General features: G+C 42.3%; 3 protein-coding genes across 5 annotated transcripts in view; 1 reads left to right on the forward strand and 2 right to left on the reverse strand.

Moving 5' to 3' along the window:
* The first annotated feature begins 253 nt into the window (after positions 1 to 253).
* tsr2 (TSR2 ribosome maturation factor) lies at positions 254 to 3,186 on the forward strand. Its single transcript, XM_056383972.1, has 5 exons — positions 254 to 375; positions 923 to 1,013; positions 1,627 to 1,718; positions 1,933 to 2,091; positions 2,828 to 3,186. Exons 1-5 carry the CDS (start codon positions 298 to 300, stop codon positions 2,939 to 2,941), a joined length of 534 nt encoding a protein of 177 aa, XP_056239947.1. The 5' UTR covers positions 254 to 297; the 3' UTR covers positions 2,942 to 3,186.
* A 2,175-nt stretch (positions 3,187 to 5,361) lies between these two features.
* On the reverse strand, positions 5,362 to 17,049 carry srpk3 (SRSF protein kinase 3). Its single transcript, XM_056383971.1, has 17 exons — positions 16,487 to 17,049; positions 15,583 to 15,679; positions 13,172 to 14,046; positions 12,631 to 12,739; positions 12,422 to 12,509; positions 12,252 to 12,339; positions 12,066 to 12,172; positions 10,881 to 11,046; positions 9,961 to 9,986; positions 9,555 to 9,647; positions 9,355 to 9,406; positions 8,938 to 9,156; positions 8,519 to 8,616; positions 8,259 to 8,366; positions 7,294 to 7,363; positions 7,117 to 7,209; positions 5,362 to 6,988 (listed from the first exon to the last, which is right to left on the reverse strand). Exons 1-17 carry the CDS (start codon positions 16,494 to 16,496, stop codon positions 6,804 to 6,806), a joined length of 2,484 nt encoding a protein of 827 aa, XP_056239946.1. The 5' UTR covers positions 16,497 to 17,049; the 3' UTR covers positions 5,362 to 6,803.
* Positions 17,050 to 18,043: 994 nt separating this feature from the next.
* Positions 18,044 to 23,165, reverse strand: part of plxnb3 (plexin B3) — a 53,282-nt gene continuing 48,160 nt past the window's right edge. For all 3 annotated transcript variants that reach the window (XM_056383968.1, XM_056383970.1, XM_056383969.1), the window contains one exon: positions 18,044 to 22,991. In XM_056383968.1, the coding sequence (XP_056239943.1) occupies positions 22,887 to 22,991 (105 nt within the window). In that variant the 3' untranslated portion in view covers positions 18,044 to 22,886. The remainder of the gene's footprint in view (positions 22,992 to 23,165) is intronic.

The following is a 23,165-nucleotide window of genomic DNA, read 5'->3' on the forward strand; positions in this document are numbered from 1 at the left end:
GAGAAACCTTGTAATATTAGCTGAAGTTACTGTGTGTAAGCTAACTGTGTGGTGTAACCGCTTGTATTAAAACCATAGACCGAGGGAAAACATGTTATAACGTGTTTTTTAAATAAATTTTTTATTTGACTTTTTTTAATTATTTTTTTTTTTATCTTTAATTCATATTTAATAGAGATAAAATAAAGTTCTGTTTTTCCTGGTCTGACCATCGGGTCCGGAATCTCCGAATCAGGATCGGCTGTTTCTGCCTGATCCTGGTTCTTAACTCTACTGCTTCTGTCTGTCACATCCAACATGGCGGCCTCCGCAGCTTCACGTGAGCTCTTCACGGAGGGAGTGAGAGCGGTTCTTCATACCTGGCCCGTTCTACAGGTAACTGTCCGCATAGTTGACAGGTTGACAGACAGGCGACAGACAGGTGACATCAGACAGACAGGTGACAGACTGCAGTCACTGCGGCGCAGACGGGCCGAAGCTAACGGGCTAAAGCTAACAGGCTATAAGCCAGTGATGGTGAGATGAAGCCTAATGGAACACAGAGAACAGGTTTAGTTCTTCATGTTAGAGCGACATCCACTGGACACAACTTGAAATAGACTAATGCAAAGGTTTGTATGTGACACATTAAAAGTCAGTGTGAGGAAACATGACTTTTTATTCTGAACTCAACTTTACAGTCTAAGTAAAGACTGTCAACATCAAATGTTTTAATATCAGTCAAGTCTGCTTTAACTTAGTCAAAGAACATGTGTCACTGTTATGAAAGAACAACTTCTCAGCTGTGTTTAGTTTCTGAGAAATGATCTCTGTCCGTTCTCATTAACACCTGTCTGTCTGTTCACATTGAAACCTTTCTGTCTGTTCTCATTAACACCTGTCTTTCTGTTTACATTAACACCTGTCTGTCTGTCTTCCTCAGATTGCTGTAGATAACGGGTTTGGGGGCGTGTATGGGCAGCAGAAAGCGGATTGGATGGTGGATGTTGTTCAGCAGTATTTCCACGACAATGGTAGGTAACCATGGTAACCAGTCAGTTCACAGCCTGTGATTGGTGAGGTGGACTGTCATGTTCAGCAGGTGTTTACTGTATTTGTTTATACTATTAATCGATCAGCTGATCACCAGATCACCAAACCTGCAACCAACCATTGTTTTGATTGGCCAATAATCTGCAGGTGATAATCGATTATTGGTTTATCTGACGGCCTCAGGTGCATCTCCCTGTTAGCTCAGAGCACTAACAGCAGCTAACAGCTAATCCAATAATAATAGTTGAATAAAACACTGTTAAAGTTTCCATAGACACACTTTGATCAGCAGATCAGTTCCATTCCATTACTGTGGCTTATAGGATTCCCTGCTCAGTAACCATGGTAACTTATATTGCTGAACTAGCTTGCTCCATAGCAGGCTAAGTGTCAAGCTTCATGTAGCTGTGTTTCAATGAATTTCCAACAGCTGGAAACATAATCTTGCATCTTGCATCACTTTTTTCATGTCCATGTTTTGAAATTAGGGTCAGTGTTAGATTCTGATTAGATTTTTCTCTTGAATACAAAAGGATAGTTTGATTTTGTGTGTGTGTGTGTGTGTGTGTGTGTGTGTGTGTGTGTGTGGATCAGCTGACCTGCAGCAGTGTGAGGTCGAGGACTTCATCGCTGACCTGATGGATCAGGAGTTTGACACAGTGGTGGATGATGGGAGTTTACCTCAGGTACACACTAAAAGTAACATATGCACAGACAAATTTGTTACATTATTCCTATGGGGAACACCCATTGACATAATTCATGCCCTAACCTGATGCTCCACCTGTTTACAGATGTAGATGTTAACCCTGCTCCACCTGTGCACAGGTGTAGATGTACATTAAATCTGCTCCACCTGTGTACAGGTGTAGATGTTAACCCTACTCCACCTGTGTACAGGTGTCCATCAATCTGCTGCAGATGTTCACTCAGTGGCAGCAGGGGGCATTGCAACAGCTCCAACACAGCATCGACAGTTTAACACAGAAGAAGAGTCAGAGAGTGAAGGTGACAGCTCCACCGACACAGTCTGATGAAGAGAGCGATGATGAAACACAGGTACGTCTCCCCTGTCAGGTAATGAGCTCTGATTGGTCAGTTTAGACACAGGTGAGTCCAAGGAAAGTGACCTAAACATTGATTATTATAACATATAACAGGTAACTGTTACACAAGCTGCTGTATGAGGCTTTTTGTTGAATATGATGTACTGTTCTAAATAAGTGGTTCCCAACCTTTTCCAACTTATTGTCAGAGTACTTTTTATTTTAATAGTAACAATCGAACAGTCAAGACTGAACTGAAAGCAGGGAAAACATGTAGGTCTTCTGTCAATTCACCATCTGTCTCTTGACTCTTTCCTTTTTAATTTTTCCTGTTGCTAACCAGCTATCCATTTTGATGCTCCAGTTTTTGCCATAAATGTAATCTGTTAGCATGCAATCAGACTGAGATAGCAAACAAGTATACGATGTGGTCCCATTATTGGCTTATCACAGTGATAGGCTTTAACACATGACAAAAACAAGAATCATAGTATTTAAAAACATCTAAAAATATTATTCATGTTTTTATTATTTATCTTTTTTATAATTACATGTATTCACCAAAATTGTTCTGTTTTACAAATTATTTGTTGGCCACTTAAAGGGAACCACTGTTCTAGATTAAATTGCAGCATAGGTTACCATGGTGATGTACCCCAGTTAAAAATAGGTGAGGCCGAGAGAATAGAATAGAATAGAATAGAAAAGAACAGTGAGGATGAACTGTGATCAAGTTTTTGTGTTCTCAGGAGATGGAGTGTGAATCCTCCAGTCCATCAGTCAGCAGGACAGATCCTCCACCTCCTCCTCCTACTACTCAGGATGAAGAGGATGGCTGGACGGTGGTGAGGAAGAAGAAGTGAAGAGGAGGATGAAGAGTACTATGAACTGTTGAACTCAGAGACTGAAGCAGCTGACCTCTGACCTTCAGGATGAGAGTGTGTGACCCACTGAAGCAGATCTACGTCAGTCTCAGATCCTACCGGGTCAAGCCAGTCGAATGTGTCTGATCTGAACCGGATGTTTGGACCATGTAAACCTGCAAACACAAAGTCTTTAGACCAGAGTCACTCTGGGTTTTTTTATATTAAACCTGTTCTACACACTGTGTCCTGTGTGATGTCATCATACTACACATTCACAGCTACTACACCGTCGCATCATACTATACATTTTACTATACTTTTACACCATACTATACCTTATACTACAATGTTACATCATAATGTATGTTTTCCTACACTAGACATTCAACTACTTATTAAACTGACATTATTATACCTTATTACACTGACATATTTATGCCTTATTATACTATGACTTTTTGACATACTATACTGTGTAGTTTTTTTATATTTTTATATCTTAATATACTATGCCGTTTTGATGCCGTACTATACTGTGACTCTTTGTGGCATTTTTATGATATACTGTAACATTTTTATACCTTACTATACTATAACTTTTTATAACATACAATACTATGAAGTTTTTTCACATTTTTATGACATTTTTTCACATTTTTATATCTTCATATACTATGACTTTTTTTGATATTGTATTACTGTACTATGACATTTTATGTAAACACTGTGAACAGTGTAATATGATTACAGTACATTCATTGTGTATGGAACACAGTAAAATGAAGGAGTTGACCTACAGGAGTCTAACTTTAAAGCTCTGATGTCAACATGCTGAGTACATGACGCTGTTATGAAGTCAACATTTCAGTCAGTGGTTTTAGGTCCTGGCGTTGTACATCAACTTACTATACTATGACATTTTTTTACGTTTTATACTTTACTATGACGTGTCTTTTGTTTGTTTTTTAAATTTAGATTTTTATTGTTTCCCTCAGACACCTGAAAGAGCAGTATGAAACCTTTTACATAGATCACTCACTTGCTCATAAGAATGAGAAAAGAAGAAGACAGTATAAATACAATTGAATAAGCTGAAACATTAACACAATCCAGACAAGAAATGAGACAATATAATAATGATAAAATAATAATAGCGAAAATAAAAATGACACCACCAATAACAATAATAATAATGAAAACAATAACTACAATGATAAGTATATGAAATTGCTGATGTTTTTTGACATTTTCATGCCTTAGTGTATTGTGACGTTTTTTGACATGCAATACTATAATATGACTTTTTATGACATTATTATGCCTTATGATACTATGACGTTTTTGAGAATTTCATTACATACTATACGATGACTTTTCATTAAATTTTTATGACATACTATACTATGACTTTTTATAGCATAATATACTCTGACATTTTTCGACATTTTTATGCCCTACTATAGTATGACATTTTTGACAATTTGATGTCTTAATGTACTATAACATTTTTTGACATTTTTGTACCCCATTAAACTATGACATTTGTATACTTTAATATACTTTGCCGTTCTTCTGCTTTACTCTACTATGACATTTGTAACCTCAGAGTAGTATTACATTTTTATACCTTACTATATAATCACGTTTTTAGGCAGTATTATATACTATTTGATTTTTCTACCTTATTCTAAGTGGCTGAAACAATGATGATAGATTGAGGCACCTGAATGAGTTGCTTTGGCAGAGTGTGTGGACTCTGAGATCCAGGAGGCGGATCACTGCTCCTTCATGCAGAGGTGGTTGAACATCCAAATCCTCCTGGACTCACTGTGGACACGCCCATGTCTGTCACCTGAGTTGTTTCCTGTTTAACTACAATACAATCATTTGCATTATAAAACATGATGATGATGATGATGATGATGATGAGCTGACAGATCTTACACATTAAACAAATATAAACTAAATTGCCTGACTTGACTGATCAGTTAAGTAACAGATGGGACAAATCTCAAATAATAAATCATTACTTACCAAAAAATTGATTGATTGTTTGTCATGTTTTGTCCACTTTTTCAGAGACATAAATAGAAAAACAAACATCACTGTGACACAGGAACAGAAAATATTTACAGATCAATTAGTAGAATAGCTGCTGATAAATATAAAGTGTGATGCAGGAAGATAAACAGAAGCCACAATGTTATAATGAAGGTGAAATAACTGATCTATCATTTATTTATCAATGACTAATAAAGTACTTTGCAGTTTAAAAACCCTTTATGATCATATTCATTCTTACCAGCAGAGCAGCAGGCAGACCGCTTTCCTGTTCAGATTGTTGATTTGACTCAACCCTGCAGGCTGAGTGAAGAGCAGCTCAAAGTCAGAGGTCAAAGGTCATGACAAATGTCAGACCAGCTTTCAATATCATCTTTATTTTCACAGAAGAAATGTTCCACACAGATGACACATGTAGAAAAAACTATGTCTCTGGTGATGTCACTGTGACTGGGAAGAGGGGGTGGGGTCAAGGTCATTTCAAGGCACTATTTCTTATATGAACATAGAAACAGGTGAGAGCAGGTGAACAGGTGAGGAGGTCAGATGTCATCCGAGGACGACTCAGTTTCAGCTACAGAGATCAATACTGTGATCAATACGATCAATACTGTTGTCAGAGTCAGTGAGAGGTCAGCCGCTGTCAGGAAGCTACAGTGTGCTCATCTAAACCAAAACTCATCACCATCATTACAAGTCCTTAATCAATAACCAGTAATCAAAAATCCTCTCACAGTTTTCTTAAAGGTACAGCAGGAGTCAGTTCAATACAAACTAAAATCAACAGAAATCACAGAAATCAGCAGAAAAACAGGAAAATTCAGTCGAACAACATAAAGAACAAAGTTTACAGCAAATTCATAAGAAAAGCAGAAAATTTCAAATTAGAAATCAGCAGAAATTTTCAGAAAGTCAGCAGAAATCAACAGAAATCATTAGAAATCTACAGAAATTTGCAGAAATCAGCCGGTACAACAGAAAGACTGAGCAGTTTACAGAAGATGCAGCTGATTCCTGTTTTGTTTTCGTTTCCTGTCAGACTCTGTTTTTAATAAATCATCAGATCATCAACATGTTGTGATGTGAAATCTGCCGACTATCACTGTGGTGACATGATGGAGGTCAAAGGTCAGCAGGGAGGACAAAACCTAAGGCTGAATCCAGATGTGTGCATGTGTTCTCAGGTGTGTACATTTGTTGGTTGTGTCTGTGGTACATTCAGGTCTGGACTCTGCAAAGAACCTGGAGTTCATATCTGCTCAGATCAGGATCATGATCATGAGACTTGTTCTGCAGCACAGCAAAGAGGACTAGACAGTTTGACCTCCTATATCTTTATACTATTCTAATGTTTAACATTTACAAACTGATCACAGATAAAACACCAACTGTTCTTTATTAAACCTGAAGTCTCTGATCTGTTTATTTACCACATTTAAAACAGAAGAAGCTACGACACTGCTGTGAGGATGATGAAGTCCACCTTCATCCTCTTTATTTCTCTGTGCAGCAGATCTAAGACCTAATCCGACCTGCTCAGACCTGTTCAGAGTCTAAGAACTGGATCATCACAGACATTTGGATCCAGCCTCAATTAAATCTGTTGACCTGCACAGCCAACCAACAAATTAACCAACCAACCAATCAATGAACCAATTTAGGAATCAGTCCACAGAGCATTCAGACAGTCGAGATGATAATTTCCTACATCAAATTAAATCACCACCGAGTTAGAGACACTAAAACTCCTCAACCACTGTGTGTGTGTGTGTGTGTGTGTGTGTGTGTGTGTGTGTGTTCATGTGTGCAGCCATGCGTGCTGCAGACACTGAGCTGCCGTCGCTCTGCGTTCAGGCTGCAGTTCCAACATGGTCAACAGGAAGTCACTGAACTGAGCCGCCTGGTCCAGAGGCCACTCGTACTTCTCCAGCAGGACTTCAAACAGTCCCCAGGGCTTCAGGCTGGAGATGTGCCGCAGCTCACCTGAGACAGGTAGACAGGTACAGAGGTGAGACTAGTAGAGAAATAAAACTCACTAAACTGCCAACTACAATCCCAGGGTGCATTTCACTAACAAACAGCCAATCACAGAGTGGGTCTGCAGGTCTCACCTCTCCTGTTGAAGTACTCTCTGGAGTACCTGCCAGACAGAGCAAAGGGCACAGGGATGGGTCCGAGAAGCTCCATGATGTGAGCGATGTGATCTGAAAAAAAAAAAACACAGTGAAGTACTCTGAAGTACTTGATAGTACTCTATAGTTCAGTGTAGTCCTGCAGTACTGGGGTACCTTCGTCTCTGGTGTAGTCTTCTCCTGAATGAGGTTCAAACAGATAATCTCCTGTTGCCAGCTCAAACGCCTGAAACACAAATAACAACCAATCAATACACTGATTGATCAATAGTTTAACATGAAGAGCAGTTAGTGGAGTCCAGAGTGAACCTGCTGAACACGAGGGCGTGGCTAAACACTGAACACATGAGGGCGTGGCTAAACACTGAACACCTTTAAAAGGAAACGGCCTACACTCCGAGGATCTGGTTGAAGGAGACTGATGCTAAATTCAGGAGCTAAAGACCAGAGACCACAGCAGCAGGAGACTCAGATGAAACAGGTGTTTCACAGGTTCAGGTTTAAAGATCCAGACTCGATTTGGTCTGTGTGATGTTTGGGTTGGTTACTGATCAAAATGCTCCAGTATCAATAAATGATTAGGTTCCGCATACACTCAGTGATCACTTCATTAGGAACACCACACTAGCACTGGGTAGTTCCTCAGTTCTTCATGTCATGGATCCACCAGATATTGAAACATTATTATCATCATCATCATCATCATCATCATCAGGCTGCCAATCTCCTGTTCTACCACATCCCAAAGCTGTTCTACTGGAAGGTCTGGAGACTTGGGAGGTCACTGAAGTTCACTGAACTCACTGTCATGTTGATGCACCCAGTTTGTGACATGGAGTATTATCCTGCTGGAAGTAGTTTTTAGTAGATGTTAAACTGTGGCCATGATGGGGTAAACATAGTCGAAGCAATGCTCAGATAAACTGTGACATCACACTATTACACCACCACCATCAGCCTGGACTGCTGACACAAGGCTGGTCTCTGACCCTACCATCTGCTGCTTCGGCACAAATCCAGATACATCAGACCAGGTCTACAACTGTCCAGTGTTGGTGAGCCTGTACTCGTGTGTGTGTGTGTGTGTGTGTGTGTGTGTGTGTGTGTGTGTGTGTGTGTACCATGCAGGCGGTGCTCCAGATGTCAGCAGGTGGTCCGTACTCTGCTCCAATCAGAACCTCAAGAGCTCTGTACTGTCTGGTCTGAATGTCTTCAGTGAAGTGTTTGTGCTGAAAGAGAGAGAGAGAGAGAGAGAGACAGAGAGAGAGAGAGAGAGACAGAGAGAGAGAGAGAGAGAGACACAGAGAGAGAGAAGTCTGATTGTTCATAAGATGAAAATTACAGAGAGAAAGAGGAGGAGGAGATGATGAAGGTGTCTCACCACCCAGCATGCATTTCCCAGATCAGCGATCTTCACTTTCAGTTTGTCTGCATTTTGAGGATCCAGAGGACTGAGGACAAAGTCTGACGCACTGAACACTGAGGAGACAGAGGGCAGGTATGTCAGGTGTGTCAGCTGTGTCAAGTGTGTCAAGTGTGTCAAGTGTGTCTGGTATGTCAGGTCTGTCAGGTCTGTCAGGTCTGTCAGGTCTGTCAGGTCTGTTAGGTGTGTCAGGGCTATCAGGGGTGTCAGCTGTGTCAGGTGTGTCAGGTGTTTCAGGTGTGTCAGCTGTGTGTCAGATGTGTCAGGTGTGTCAAGTCTTTCAGATCTGTCAGCTGTGTCAGGTGTGTCAAGTTTTTCAGGTGTGTCAGGTGTGACAGCTGTGTTACCTTTGTGTCTACATGTATCTGTTTTCTCACCGTCTCGCCCACTCGAGTATCCTGACTGAGTAGAAAGTGCTGATTCAGACGTCGCTGACATCACAGAACTGGAGAAACCTGATAGGCCAGACGCAGGGCTGGAGAAACGACCGGGGGCGTGGCCATTACACCTGTCCTCCAGCCAGGAGCAGGTGGACTCTGGACTGGCTTTACTGTTGGCTGTGGAACAGATGGTGTTGCCGTTGATAACGAGAGAACCTGAGAACACAAACACTGTGTTTATAATTACATGTACTGTGAGTACTGTGAATACTGCATGTACAGTGAGTACTGCATGTACTGCGTGTGTGTACTTACAGTGTGCGTCTGTCTGTGTTAGTGTGTTTCAGTGTGTATTCACAATGTGTATCAGTGTGTGTCAGTGTGTACTCAAAGTGTGTATCAGTGTGTACTCACAGTGTGTGTCTGTGTCCTCAGGTTGATACACTCCTTCTTCCTCCTCCATCTTCTGAACACAGGAGAAAAATTTAACTTATTTTGAAGGGGTCATTTGTCATTTCCTGAATTATTCTGATTGTCTAACTGCAGTATTAATAGTAATAGTAGCAGTAAATATTGCTCTAGTACAGTAGCAGTACTGTAGTACAGTAAAGTACCTGTATATCTATCAGTCTCTCCTCCAACAGTCTCTGCTGACGCTTCGCTTTCCTCTTCAATTTCTTCTTCTTATTCTTAGACAGTTTACCAACCTACACACACACAGACACACACACAGACACAGACACACACACATGCACGCATGCACACAGGATGATTAGGGAACACAGTAACTCAGCTGTTTAAGTGCTCACACACACACACACACACACACACACACACACACACACACACACACTTTGTGTTGCTAACACTGCAGTGTTGGGGGGGTGACATCATGCATGGTGTCTCCTCTCTAGCTGCACAATGCTGGTCACAGCTGGTTACAAACACCTGAAACAGGTTCTCAATCTGAAATGGCAGTAACCAATGAGAACACAGCAGGCATCACATCTGGACACTTACCTGTAGATCCCTGGGAGCCGTGCTAACTAGAGAGAGAGACACATAGAGGCAGACAGACAGGGAGAGAGAGAGAGACAGGAAGAAAACATCAGAAACACAGGAAAGAAAAGATGGAAGAGTGGAACAGACAGACAGTTTACAGACAGACAGACAGGTTACAGAGAGAGAGACAGGAGGAAACAGAAACAGAGGAAAGAAAAGATGGAGGAGTGGAACAGAAAGACAGGTCACAGACAGACAGGTTACAGAGAGAGAGAGACAGGAAGAAAACATCAGCAACAGAAGAAAGAAAAGATGGAAGAGAGAGAGACAGGTTAAAGACAGATAGAGAGACAGACAGGTTACAGAGAGAGACAGGCTACAGACAGAAAGACAGATGGGTTACAGACAGATAGATTACAGACAGACAGATTACAGAGAGAGACAGGCTACAGACAGAAAGAGAGATGGGTGACAGGTTACGGAGAGAGAGAGAGAGACAGAGAGAGAGAGACAGGAAAAAACATCAGAAACAGGGGTAAGAAAAGATGGAAGAGAGAGACAGGTTACAGACAAACAGAGAGACAAACAGGTTATAGACAGAGAGACAGGCAGTCAGACAGGGTACAGAAAGGAGGACAGACAGACGACAGACAGAGAGACAGTTAAACAAGTTAAAGACAGACAGAGAGACACACAGACAGGTTACAAATAGACACGCGGACTACAGACAGACAGGTAGACAGACGACAGACAGACAGGTTACAGACAGACAGGGTCAGGTCTATGGTCTGGGACTTCAGTTCTGACTTCTTGTATGAGATAGTATGAAGATGTGTTCTGTTGTGTTCAGTCTCAGTCCCACCAAAACTGTCTAAAGAAACAATAAGGTCAATCCTATCGGTCATGTCTACCTGATCAATCACATCACTGCTCCTCACCTGATGATCCTGAGGGGGGTGGGGCTCCAGCTCTCTGCCAGACGGTGGCCTCAGCTGCCAACCTCCTAATGTAGACCTCGTCTACATCCAATAAAATGTTCTCTGGTTTGATGTCGGTGTGGATGATCTTACACTTGGTGTGAAGGTAATCCAGACCCTGAAGCACCTGGTGGCAGACACAGCCCAACAATAGGAATTGAATTTTATTGATACCAATTTCATTATCGATTCTGCTTATCGGTCTGATTATTGATTGTGTCCCTCCTTTAAAACAGCTGGCTCCATCTGTTGACCTACACACAAACTACATCTATAAAATCCTCAGATCAGTGAATATTTACATTAACATAATAACGATAACACCGGTTATCAGTCCAGTCCTCACAATAATACAATTAGCTTTAGCTACAAAATGTGAATTTGAGCCTATTGACTATGGCTGCAGCTTTATTATTATTTAATCAATTATTAATTGGCTGCTTCAGGTCCGTTGTTATGACTCTGTCCATGTCGCTCTGTGACCTCTCAGGAACAGCTCCATAGAACTTCTTCAAATTTGGCACAAATGTCCATGTTGGTGGTCAAAGGTCAAAGATCAAAGATCAAGGTTGCGATGACCTCACATAACACATTTTTGTCAATAACTCACAAATCCATTCACTAATTATGACACAATATAACTCAAATGTTTGTAAGGATAAAATGGAAGTTATGACATTTCATATCCAAAAGGTCAAAGGTCAACTTCACTGTGACATAATAATGTTCAGCAAAAAGACTTCTGGCCATTATTCAACACTGTAACTCAAGAAGAAGACACTGTGTTTCCTGAAACTTGACTGATTGGTGGAGGAAACAACATGAGGAGGTGATTCTACTTCAATATAAAATACTGATTCAAAGATGTTTCTGACCATTAATCAGAGACAGAGACAGCTTGTTACAGACAGAAAGAGACACTGTCCAGCTTGGTAATTTGCATGGTCCTTGTGTAATTTGCAGGGCCTTATATAATTAGCAGGCTGTATGGCCACCCAACACTAATGAAAGGAACACAATTCTAGTGGTTCAGACCATTTTGAACCAGTTCTCAACTAGACCTATTTCTCAATTTCAATAACCATCCCAGTGACTGCTGAGGTGAACTCCAGGTACCTGAGGTGATGTCAGAGTCACAGGTGTTACCTGTTTGATGATGGTCTTCACACACAGCAGAGGAAGTCCCATGTAGTTCGACTTGATGATCCACTTTAACAGCTGATGACCCAAAACCTCCAGAACCATACAGACATCTGAGAGAGGCTGAGGAAGTAACAGGCAGACAGGTGGACAGGTAGACAGACAGACAGACAGACAGGTGATGAAGGATACGGACTCCATTGACTCCAGAGATCTTGAAGTCATCGATCAGCTGGACGATGGTTTCTCTGTGGGGGTCCGAGGGGTCACTGTCCCTCACCTGGAAACAATGAATCAGTTCAGTCTCCTCATCTCAGGACATGCTACCAGTCTGTGTTTGTGTGCATGTGTGTGTGTCTTACACATCTGAGCAGTTTGATCTCATCCAGAGCCGTCTCAGTGTAATGTGGAGCACTTTTTACCACCTTCAATGCCACAAAACGTTTCTTCCTAAACACACACAGAGAGTCAGAAGAGGTGTGATTGATGTATGTGATTGATGTGTGATTGATGTGTGTGTGTGTGTGTGTGTGTGTGTGTGTGTGTGTGTGTGTGTGTGTGTGTGTCTTACTGCAGATCCCAGCAGAGCCAAACAGTAGAAAAATGTCCCCAGCCCAGTTTTCTGACCACGTGGTATCTCCCATTAAACAGGTCACCAATCTTCACCGGGTAGTAACCACCTGCAACACAAACACAACAGACATTACAAAACATAGTGGGGTATCAATGGGTATCCCAGGAACCCTGGGTCCACTGCCTTGGGAGTGTTACTAAGAGAGAGATAAACTAAGTGTCAGCTCAGAGTCCAGCCTCCTGGACTCACTAGTCCTCCTGGACTCACTAGGTTGAGTACTGAGAGGAGGAGGAGGTCGGAGGTCAGAGTCAGAGTAAAAGTCAAAGTCAAAGTCAGAGACAGAGACAGAGACAGAGACAAAGTCAGACACAGAGTCAGAGAAAGAGTCAGAGTCCGTATTAACGTCAGACACAGAGACAGAGTCAGAGTCAAAGACAGAGACAGAGACAAAGACAAAGACAAAGACAGAGACAGATTCAGAATCAGGGTCCATGTTAAAGTCAGACACAGAGTCAGAGTCAAAGTCAGAGACAATGACCTTTACAGTAGTCTGACGGGTCTTCCTGCTCTTCATCATCTGAGCCCAGCAGCTGAGCAGGGGGCGGGGTTAACTCAGGAGGGGGCGGACTCAGAACCGGAGAGGGTGTGGTCAGTTGATGGGTAGCTGATGACATCATAGGAGGCAGACCAATGGGAGGACCCAGAGAGTCGAGGGAGTGGAGGAAGGAGGCAGATGAGGAGCAGAGCGGGGAGTAGAGGTGGGAGGAGGCACTGGAGGTGAAGGTCACTGATGTCAGCAGCAAGGGGTCAGGGTGGGAGGGGCTTAATGGAGGGCTAGGAGGGGCTTTGACAGGATGTGGGACAGACAATGAAGATGATTGAGGTGCATTGTGGGTAACATTGTGGAGTAGGATTGGAGGTGATTCCAAGGGATCTGTCTCAGAAACACTTGGATTAACAGTTTGAAGAGTCCTGTGAGGCAATCTGGAGGAATTCTGGGTAATATTTTCGTTTACAGTTGGCGGTGATTGGCTGGGACTGTGGGCGGGACTTTGAAATGTGGTAGGGGGTGATTGGGTGAAGGTCTGAGGAGTCAATGGTGCTGTCAAGGGCGTATTTGAACGGGGCTGCGGGGCAATTAACAGGGTAGTTCCAGGAGGTACCAGGGGTGCTACATCTATTGCATCTAGAAGGGTGGATGTGGTCTCCAGTGTGTCCTGGAGAGGTGGGGAGGAGGTTCTGGGGACACTCTGGGACTGCCAGGTGGTACGTAGAAGATTTTGTTGGGCTGCTGAGGTGGTTTCATGGAGATCTTCTGGATGTGATGATGTGATGGTTTTTGGAGTACTTTGGGGGCAAGTCTGCATTGGTGTGGTTGGAAAGCTACTCTGAAGGTCACTGAGGTCCTCCAGCCTGAAAAAGACAAAAAATAAGCTATTACATCAGAGCTAAACAGGAAGGGCCTGAAGCTGGATCTGTGGTGATGACACAACATCAGGAATCGATAAACAATTCCAATAGAACTGGTTCTCAACTGGATCTGGTTCTTGATTCCCATCCCCAAGTGAACATCTGTACAACATGCACACACCTGGACCACACACACACCTGAACAACACAAACACCTGGTCACCTGTACAACACGCACACACCTGAGCACATGTACTACATACACACATATAGCAATGTTTCCAGTCTGAACACGGTCATTCTAACCATGTTCACTCAGCGCACACACACGCACACACACTTTGCTGCTCTGAGTCATGGACATTGTTAGGGTCAGACTCGACTGCACTGAAATAGATTGAAGAGTGTGTGTGTGTTGTGGGATCATGATTCAAGCTCTGGGTCTATTATTGGAGCTGAGTCTCTGCAGGCCCAGCACCAAACCTGTTTCTGTAAGCAGGACACCAGTTAGTTAAGCACAATGACTGGGAGCAGGGGGAAACTGTTAGCCTTGCTGTTTCATTTACACGCTGATCTTCTTTAGTGAACAGGTGTGTATCATTCATCAAAGACTCCTGCAGTTTTATGTCATCACTGAGTCGTTACCATGACACACAGTCTTCTTCATGAACTGTTTAAACCCAGAGTGCAGTAGATGTTGGTGCCCTCAGTTTATTCTGGCAGGCACAGCTCTTCCCTTTATGCCATGTAAACATGCCATAGACCATCTGAGCCTTCATGGAGATCAGCTGTGTTTCTGATGGGATCAGCCAGAGGCAGCAGATGAAGAAAAGAGGGACTCAACAGGTGAGACCACCTTCAGACAGCAGACTCACCTCAGTCCATTCACATTGGAAACTCATATGAGACAGCCATCTCCCCCTGTCAGCAGAGACTCCAGTTTGGAGTGGATATTACCCAGTAGTCCAGCAGTCAGCTGACAGCCCTGACCTCCCACTATAGAATGTGATATATCAGGGGGTCTTTAGATGGTACCACCTCCTTAATGAGCATTAAATCACGAAAACCACCTCTGAATTTGAACTCTTGAACTGACGTCAATTTTTCTAATTAAGATCCAGAGTCAGGGAAATCAGGACCTAGTCACTGTGATGGGCTGGACCCCAGATTTGGGGTTAATTACATGATAATTCATGGATGTAGATATGTTCTAATTTTTTGCAATGTTTTCTATGTCTGATTAGACCTCAGCTCAGGTCAAAGGTCAGCAGGCCAATGAGCAACACATGAACTTAGAGCTGCTCGATCTTACCATAGTCACATCATCCTATCAGCTAATCACAGAGATCATCGTCACAACCCTACAGGAACCTGGTCCTGAACCGTCAGGACGGTAAAGACCATTGGACTGAACAAAGACACAAAGACAGACGAGAAGTCAAACACACACACACACACTGCTAAATATAGCCTCCGAGTGTGGTGTGTATGTTTGGGGTCATCAGTAAGTCTCATCTAACATCTCTGCTGATTTCTCACCGTTGCTCGTCGGTCCGGACTCTCCGGTGCTTCTTGCCTCTGCGCCGGTGTTTCTTCCCGGGGGCAGCAGAGTTTCCAGTTCCAGCACTGACCGCTGCTAAGGGGAGGAGCCACAGAGTCAGAGTCACATTCAGTCACACTAACAGATCATCACAATAATATGGAAATCTAGGGATTTGATTAGCAGGAATATAACTCCTGAAATATGAGTTAACCCCTTTACAGACTTATGAAGAGTCACTCTTAATTTTTACACCAAACTGCACTTCTACATTTTCCTTCTGCATTAGTAAATGTATCTGTTTAGACATTCCCTGACACCCAAACAGAAACATTATTACTCTGGCATAAAGTTCAATTAACAAAATTTCAGACCACAGGTCCTCATTACTACAAAAACATAAAATATTAAAGCACACATTCACAACTGTTCAAACATACATTACCACTTACACAAACCACACACAAGGCAAAAATCTTAACTGTTCGGATGTGATTGTGTTAACACACTGCTCAGTGTGGCAGCCACCACAAGGAAGCAAACACATGTGTCATCTGGAGGAATTTACCAGAAGACATTAGTGTTTGATACTGCTGAAGATAATCACCTGTTAATACAAGATTTTTTGAACGGTGTCTGGCATGGAAGCCCTGAACCACAAACCCGTTGTGTGTGTGTGTGTGTGTGTGTGTGTGTGTGTGTGTGTGTGTGTGTGTGTGTGTGTGTGTGTGTGTGTGTGTGTGTGTGTGTTTGTTTGTCTGACAGCAGCAGCAGTCACAGCCTGGTACCGTTAGCTAATGCTAACTAGCTTAACAGAGTTCAGCGACACTGAATCAGATACAAACTGCACCGACAGCACTGACAGTTGACCCGGGACACCGACCCGGGCCAGGAAATCTTTACCTATCAACATTGTTGCTCCTCAAACGGAAACGGGTCAAAACGGTCTCTCTCTCTCGGCTGGACTGACGGTACTCTGACAGTTAGCTCGTTAGCCTCCGTTAGCCGGCTGAACTTCACCAGAGACCGGCGGTGAACCGGAGACAGTCCGGCTGGAGACGGTTCAGGAGGTCCACAAACTAACCCGGGTCAGGACGTATGAGTGCAGTGCAGCGTGGTGAACACGAGTCAGTGGCCTGTCCGTTAGCCTGTTAGCCCGTTAGCCCCGTTATGACAGCTGACGGTCTGCTGCCAGTTAGCCTGTTAGTCCCGTTAGCTCCAGCTGCAGATCAGCGGCTCCCTGCAGTATCCGGCCCGGTCGTGTACTACCTCTGGACCTGGTCTGTACTGGGTCCGCACCGGGACCACTTGGTTATTCTGGGTGTGTTTTCTCTGCTGTGTCGGTCCTACCGTTCATGGTCTCAACAGCTGCTGACAGTCTGACACCGGACACCGGGCTGCGCGCATGCGCAAACACCGGGCACGCTGCTACTGGACCCAAACTGGGACCAGTGGCGGATCTACAGTAAGGAGGGAGGGGGGCAGATTGCAAACTAAAAGTTCTCATAAATATAATAATAAGTCAGAGTTAGAAACACTTCCTGTAAATTCCTCTATTCTAGTGAAACTAGAAACATGTCATCACTGACATGAGACAAACTCCTCTATAACTGTATGAGAGACAGATTTAATTGTTCATTTTCTGCATTTCCTATGTGTCATATAAATTCATGATAATTTAAGTACATAAGGTAATTAAGGTAATGGAATAAATACGATATGAAAAGGGTAACATTGATGGATGGTTTGATTAAAAATATACGAGTTTGGTTGTAAATTAGATGCCCTTCATGTAAGGTTTTGTTTTTTTTGAGTAAGAGTCACATGATCAGAATTTGGCTAGGTGTATGACCATGGCATTATGGGTCAGCGCAGAACACTATGGTGGCAGCTCCAAATTGACATTTTTCTGCACATGGTTCAAGAGGCGCACACAGTAATTGTATTGGATTTATATTTGTGTATATTGTAATTAACATGCTTATATGAACATTAATGAGAATTTGAAACAACAGACAGACATGTGCTTCAACTTTTATGTTTTTATTTTTGGTAGTTTTCATGGCGTCCTCTGATGTCATCGAGAGGGAGAGAAATAAATGTTGAAAGATATCTGTATGAAGCATGGCCATTATTGTTGAACCAGTGTAGCTACATCCTCTATTCTAGTGAAACTAGAAACATGGCATCACTGTCAATAATGTACTGAAGTCAAGAAAGAGGATGACCGTGCAGAAGTTATTATCAAGATTAAAGATAAATAGTCAATAAAAACAGTGTCAAGATATAATGTGTGTGACATCATCAGGATGTTTGTGACATCATCAGTATGTTTGTGACATCAACAGATATTTTTGGATCTTCAAGAAGATAAAACGGCAGCAGCTGACAGTGAACATCAGCCTGGTCTTTGATCATATTGATCCAGATCTGAACTAAAACTCCAAACAACACAAACTGTTAAAATTATAACTTTATTTTTACATGATACAAACTGTGTTTGGCCTTCTGCCATTTCACAATAAAAACACATTTCCATTGCAGACGGAGTCATATTCACCATCATCATCAGCATCCTCAGACAGGTATTTACAGGAACATTTACACACTGTTAGCAAACTGTACAGGGTCAATAGAAAAGCAGTCTGTGCTTCATTACTTCATCAACTGATCCTGGATTTATTTGTACAAACATGTTAAAGTTTTTATTCCCTTGTAGAAAAAACGTTTCAGTAACAAACAGCTCGACCAATCAGAGCTGAGGATCTGTTCCATTACTTCCAGAAGATTAGAAAACTGTACAGAGACCAGATAGAGATAGATATACATCATCAGCGACGCAGCAGAGTTTAAACACTGCCTCCCGCCTTCATTTAAAAAACAAAATAACAAATTAGCTTGAAGAAGCACCGTAAATTATCATCATCATCATCACACGCATGCAAAGTCTAATCTGATCAGAGAATTACAACTACGGGTCAAACACAGACTCAAAAAACACGCAAGGCAAAAACACAGAGAAGATCAAAGAGCAATAATCAGAAATACCAGAAGAAGAAGAAACGTAGAGAAGCTGCAGGAAGATCGTTCAGATACGAAGACCTGGTTCAGGTTTCTGAGTCAGACAGTCAGAGTCTGTTTGTTCATTATTGCCTGGTGGGTTCAGTCTTCAGTCAGAGTCCATTTACACTTAAAAACATACAGTCCAGGAGAGTCCCCATGAAGCATATTTTCAAATGAAGACTAAATAGTACAGTGTCATACACACAGAGAAAACACCCCAACAGGTAAAACAACAAACTGTTGCCATGGAAACACAGCTGACAATCTCCAGGATGAATCCAAACCTTGAATGTCTTGACTCACAGACTGAGTCCTGCAGACACAGTTAGGTTGGGGTGTTAAACTGTAAGATCAGATCAGATCTATGTCCAGGTTCTTGTGGGAACTGTTTCTTCATGCTGAAACAACACTGAAACATCATAACGACATCATCTCTGATGATCCTGTTCTCTGATTTAAAGTGAAGTCTGATGAGGGAACTATGGTGACTGAATCTATGACCCTCTGATCAAAGTGTTGTAATATTTATGTGTCTGTGTTAATCTGCTGCTGATGACACTGATCATTTCCTCCTGCTGCAGGTTCACATTAACAGCATTTCACTAGTAATACAGGAGCCGACTTTTATTATGAAGTGTTCACAGAAGATGCAATGTGTTTGATAAATAGGCTTAGCACTTGTTCTGTTGTTCATCAAAAATACATGTACAAAACAGAACAATGTCAATTTTTCGGATCAGTTTGAAATGTTGAAGGGAGTGATGAAGAGTCAGGAGCAGCCAGAGTGAGCTGACGAAGAGCTGCACAACTCCACCTGGTCAGCCAGGTAATCAGCTCCTGTCACTGTGCTGCTGTTCAGACTCAGGCCATGTGCAGCATCAAACAGACCACAGCTGCTCCCACAAAGATGGAGACTGGCAGTTTATTCTCTGACTTATTTATGCCCCCAGAATTCTGGGAGCTTTAGTGCTAAACTGTATTTGCTGTTACCACCAGAAACTACAGGTGTCGCCAAATTAACCAAGACTGAAATCAGTGATTTTGACTTTATTATTGCTGTTAATGAATTGAGGATATTTGGATTCAGCCTGTCAGATGGTTCAACTGGCTGAGATCAGAGCCAGAAATATAACATACCTGTACAACTCATGTTGTTAAACCATCAGCTACACACACCTGAGCCCAGTGTTCAGATGGGTGCTCTGTTAATTCAGTGAAATTAGTTTTATTCTACTGACAAAATTCATCAGTTTTTGTCTCAGGTTGTGTTCAGGTTAAACAAACAACCTCCATGTTTGTACTGAGCTGAGCCTGAGGATAAACAAACATTTCAAACAATTAGCATACCAGATGTTATGCTAAATGTTTCATAAAATCTCACGTTACCAACTACAAACAGCTAGCTGTTTTTCACTAGCTGCTTGTTTTAATATACATTTAATCAGGGTGTTTGTTGATACCTTATGCTTTCTACAAGCAGCTAGTTTCAAACAGCTCACATATCTGACATTACGCAGGCTGTAAGGAGCCATCTTTGTTTAAGGATGTTACATAACCATAACCTCTTGTCAATGCAATCATAGCTCAATATAATTTATTACAGACTTTAACAGCTTGTACAATTGTTGCTACCAGTAACTCCTCATGTAACATTTAAACTTGACAGATCATTGTTGATGACAGAAACAGCAGCTGACACAATAATCTCAACTCCAGAAGTGAACCATGAGTTGAGACTAGCCTAGCATAATGTTATGCTAGATATTCTATAATATAGCATGTTATGCTAGCTGTTCTGTAAAATAGCATAATGTTATGCTAGCTGGTTCTGCAAAATAGCATAATGTTATGCTAGCTGGTTCTGCAATATAGCATAATGTTATGCTAGCTGGTTCTGTAAAATAGCATTATGTTATGCTAGCTGGTTCTGTAATATAGTATAATGTTATGCTAGCTGGTTCTGTAATGTTAAGCTAGCTGGTTCTGTAATATAGCATAATGTTATGCTAGCTGGTTCTGTAATATATGTTCAGTGTTAGACTGGGTTCAGTGTGGGGTATTAGTACATAATGCAGGGTTTGTTGTTTTCCCTCCCTGGTTCAATAAAAGTTAAACATTAAAATGAATTTATGTTCCCATGATGCTCTGGGACACATGCTCAATAAGGCTACTGTCAGAACAGACAGACAGTGCCACCTAGCTGCAAGAGTGAAGGCACAGCTGGGATAAATAGGTATAAATAGGACTTACAGTATGTACACACAATAAGTTAGTGACTCTCTCTCTCTCTCTCTCTCACACACTCACACACACTCACACACACACTCACACACACACACACACACACACACACACACACACACACACACACAGTTTAAACCCCCAGATTTCAGATTGTTTTGATCGTTCTTCAGCTCTTTGTTCATTCAGCAGGTTCGACTTAAAATGTTCAGTCTGATTCTAGTTTCTTGTCTCTAAACTTTTTATTTTACATACAAAAACTTAACCAGCAAGTTAACTTCAGTCAAACTACCTGTTTCAGCAGTTCAGGTAGATCTCCAGCTATCAACCTCCTTTTATCTTGTAAGTTCAGGTTTTATTTGAGCAGTGAAAACAATATATCATCATCGTCAGGTCTTTTCAGGTGACCTGCTTCGATCAGAAAGTTAAACCTCCCTGATCATTCAGCTAGAGAGTCTGGCTCTGATTGGTCGGTTTGATGATCAGACTGGGCTTGTTGAAGTTACATGTTGAATGACTTATGTTACTCGAATATGAGATCAACTCATTCATAAAAATAAAAACCCATGAACTGGACCTAGACCAGACTGGACCAACAAGCAATGAATCCAAACCTGAATGGACCTAAAGAAAATCCACCTAATCCTGAACATGCTGCAGACAAGAGGCCTTCAATGACCAATGGAAACCCTTCTCAGACCTAACCTGACAATACTGAAGATCCACATGAGACCCAAGGTTAGTCATTCAAATCTGATCCATAGAGTTTGGAACATAAGGAAGGAGGGACACTCAAGTATGACCTGAAAATCTACTCGGGACCAGAAGGACCATTAAACCCAATCCAAATGGGGCCTAATGAAGCTGAACTGGACCCAAGGACAACCAGACCCAAGCTAAAAGGGAACCAAGGAAGCACCATCAAACTCAATTTGAAAGAGACTCAATAAAATGTGACCTCAATCGCACTATGGTCTCCATAGTAACAAGCGTCACTGAATGATGCTCTTCCATCTTTCTTCAAGCCACTCATCTGCTACACGCTGATTGGTCGATAAATAAAAATTCAGTGCTTGTAGCTTGAATTATCCAAACCTGAGAACCCTGGTGAGTCAATCTGGACTCAACCTGGAACTGAGGAAGACTGGAGAGACTGGGAACCAGTGCAGGCCTGATCCTGAGGTTGTACTAGAACTTTTAGCTCCAGCTTGTGTTGTTAAAAAACAACCAGAAACTGGAATCAGACTGAAACAGTGATTTCAAACCACTCCCTGATTCTGTTATTGCATTGAGTCAAACCTCCACATGTGGGGGGAGGGGGCAGACCTGCATCACAACGCTGGTTTCAGTAGTGAAGGCAACAACACTGTCGATAAAAAACATCCAGCAGATCAATGATCAATACATGTCATCAGTAGAAACTATTACAATTGTGCTTTTGACTCTTGACAGACAGCAGAACAGCACAGCAGGGAACTCTGGGAAATGTAGTGCAAGGCAGCAGGAGACGATATTCCCTGATCTGATCGGTTAGATTGTCATTTTACATCACAGACTGGTGTCAGATGGGTCTAACATCTGGTTTAAGTATGGATTAAGTCTGGTTTAGGTCTAGTTTAAGTCTGGTTAAGTTTTGGTTTGATTAAGTTTCAGGTCAAGCAGGTTCAGCTGCTGCTGCAGCAGAGTGAAGGGATCTAAAGACATCCTGAGTCCAACTATAAAAACCTTGTATATTATATCCCAAGCGGACATGGACACACGCACACACACGCACACACACACGCACGCACACACACACACACACACACACACACACACAGCAGGAAGACACAATGTTAACATGAGTACGATGGTTTCCAGAGTTTCAGTCTCTCAGAGCTGCTGAAGGAGCTTCTTCATCCTCTCCTCTTCCTCTGTGGGGCTCCAAGTGTCTCCAGGGGTCAGAGGTCATCAGAGGCCAGTTCTTCCTGGGGGCTGGTTGATGGAGTCAGAGAGGTCATCAGAGGTCAGTGACCTTGTTCTCTACCAGGGCAGCAACCTGCTGCAGTCGGTAGGCCAACTGCATCTTCTGACCCGAACTGTCCTCCTCCAGAGACATGATGATCTTAGAGAGAGACAGGTATAGAGACAGACAGGTGCAGAGACAGACAGGTGTAGATCTGTTAGTGTTTTAAAGTGTCTATCACAGATCTCAGTGGTTGAGAGTCTCAGAGTCTCAGTCTTCTTTAGTCTTAGTCCCGGAACAGCCAGTGACCAAAGGGGTCACATGGCTGCAGCA

Source organism: Seriola aureovittata, chromosome 9, assembly GCF_021018895.1.
Source record: "Seriola aureovittata isolate HTS-2021-v1 ecotype China chromosome 9, ASM2101889v1, whole genome shotgun sequence".
NCBI classification, from domain to species: domain Eukaryota; kingdom Metazoa; phylum Chordata; class Actinopteri; order Carangiformes; family Carangidae; genus Seriola; species Seriola aureovittata.

What these genes read in the sequence shown, in the direction of transcription:
- tsr2 (XM_056383972.1), top strand. Translation starts at nt 298, where the DNA reads ATGGCGGCCTCCGCAGCTTCACGTGAGCTCTTCACGGAGGGAGTGAGA. An exon ending in ATACCTGGCCCGTTCTACAG is followed by an intron (nt 376 to 922) that starts GTAACTGTCCGC and finishes TGTCTTCCTCAG; the next exon opens with ATTGCTGTAGATAACGGGTT. An exon ending in GCAGTATTTCCACGACAATG is followed by an intron (nt 1,014 to 1,626) that starts GTAGGTAACCAT and finishes TGTGTGGATCAG; the next exon opens with CTGACCTGCAGCAGTGTGAG.
- srpk3 (XM_056383971.1), bottom strand. An exon ending in TGGGAAATGCATGCTGGGTG is followed by an intron (nt 8,367 to 8,518) that starts GTGAGACACCTT and finishes TCTCTCTTTCAG; the next exon opens with CACAAACACTTCACTGAAGA. An exon ending in AGACTACACCAGAGACGAAG is followed by an intron (nt 7,210 to 7,293) that starts GTACCCCAGTAC and finishes TTTTTTTTTCAG; the next exon opens with ATCACATCGCTCACATCATG.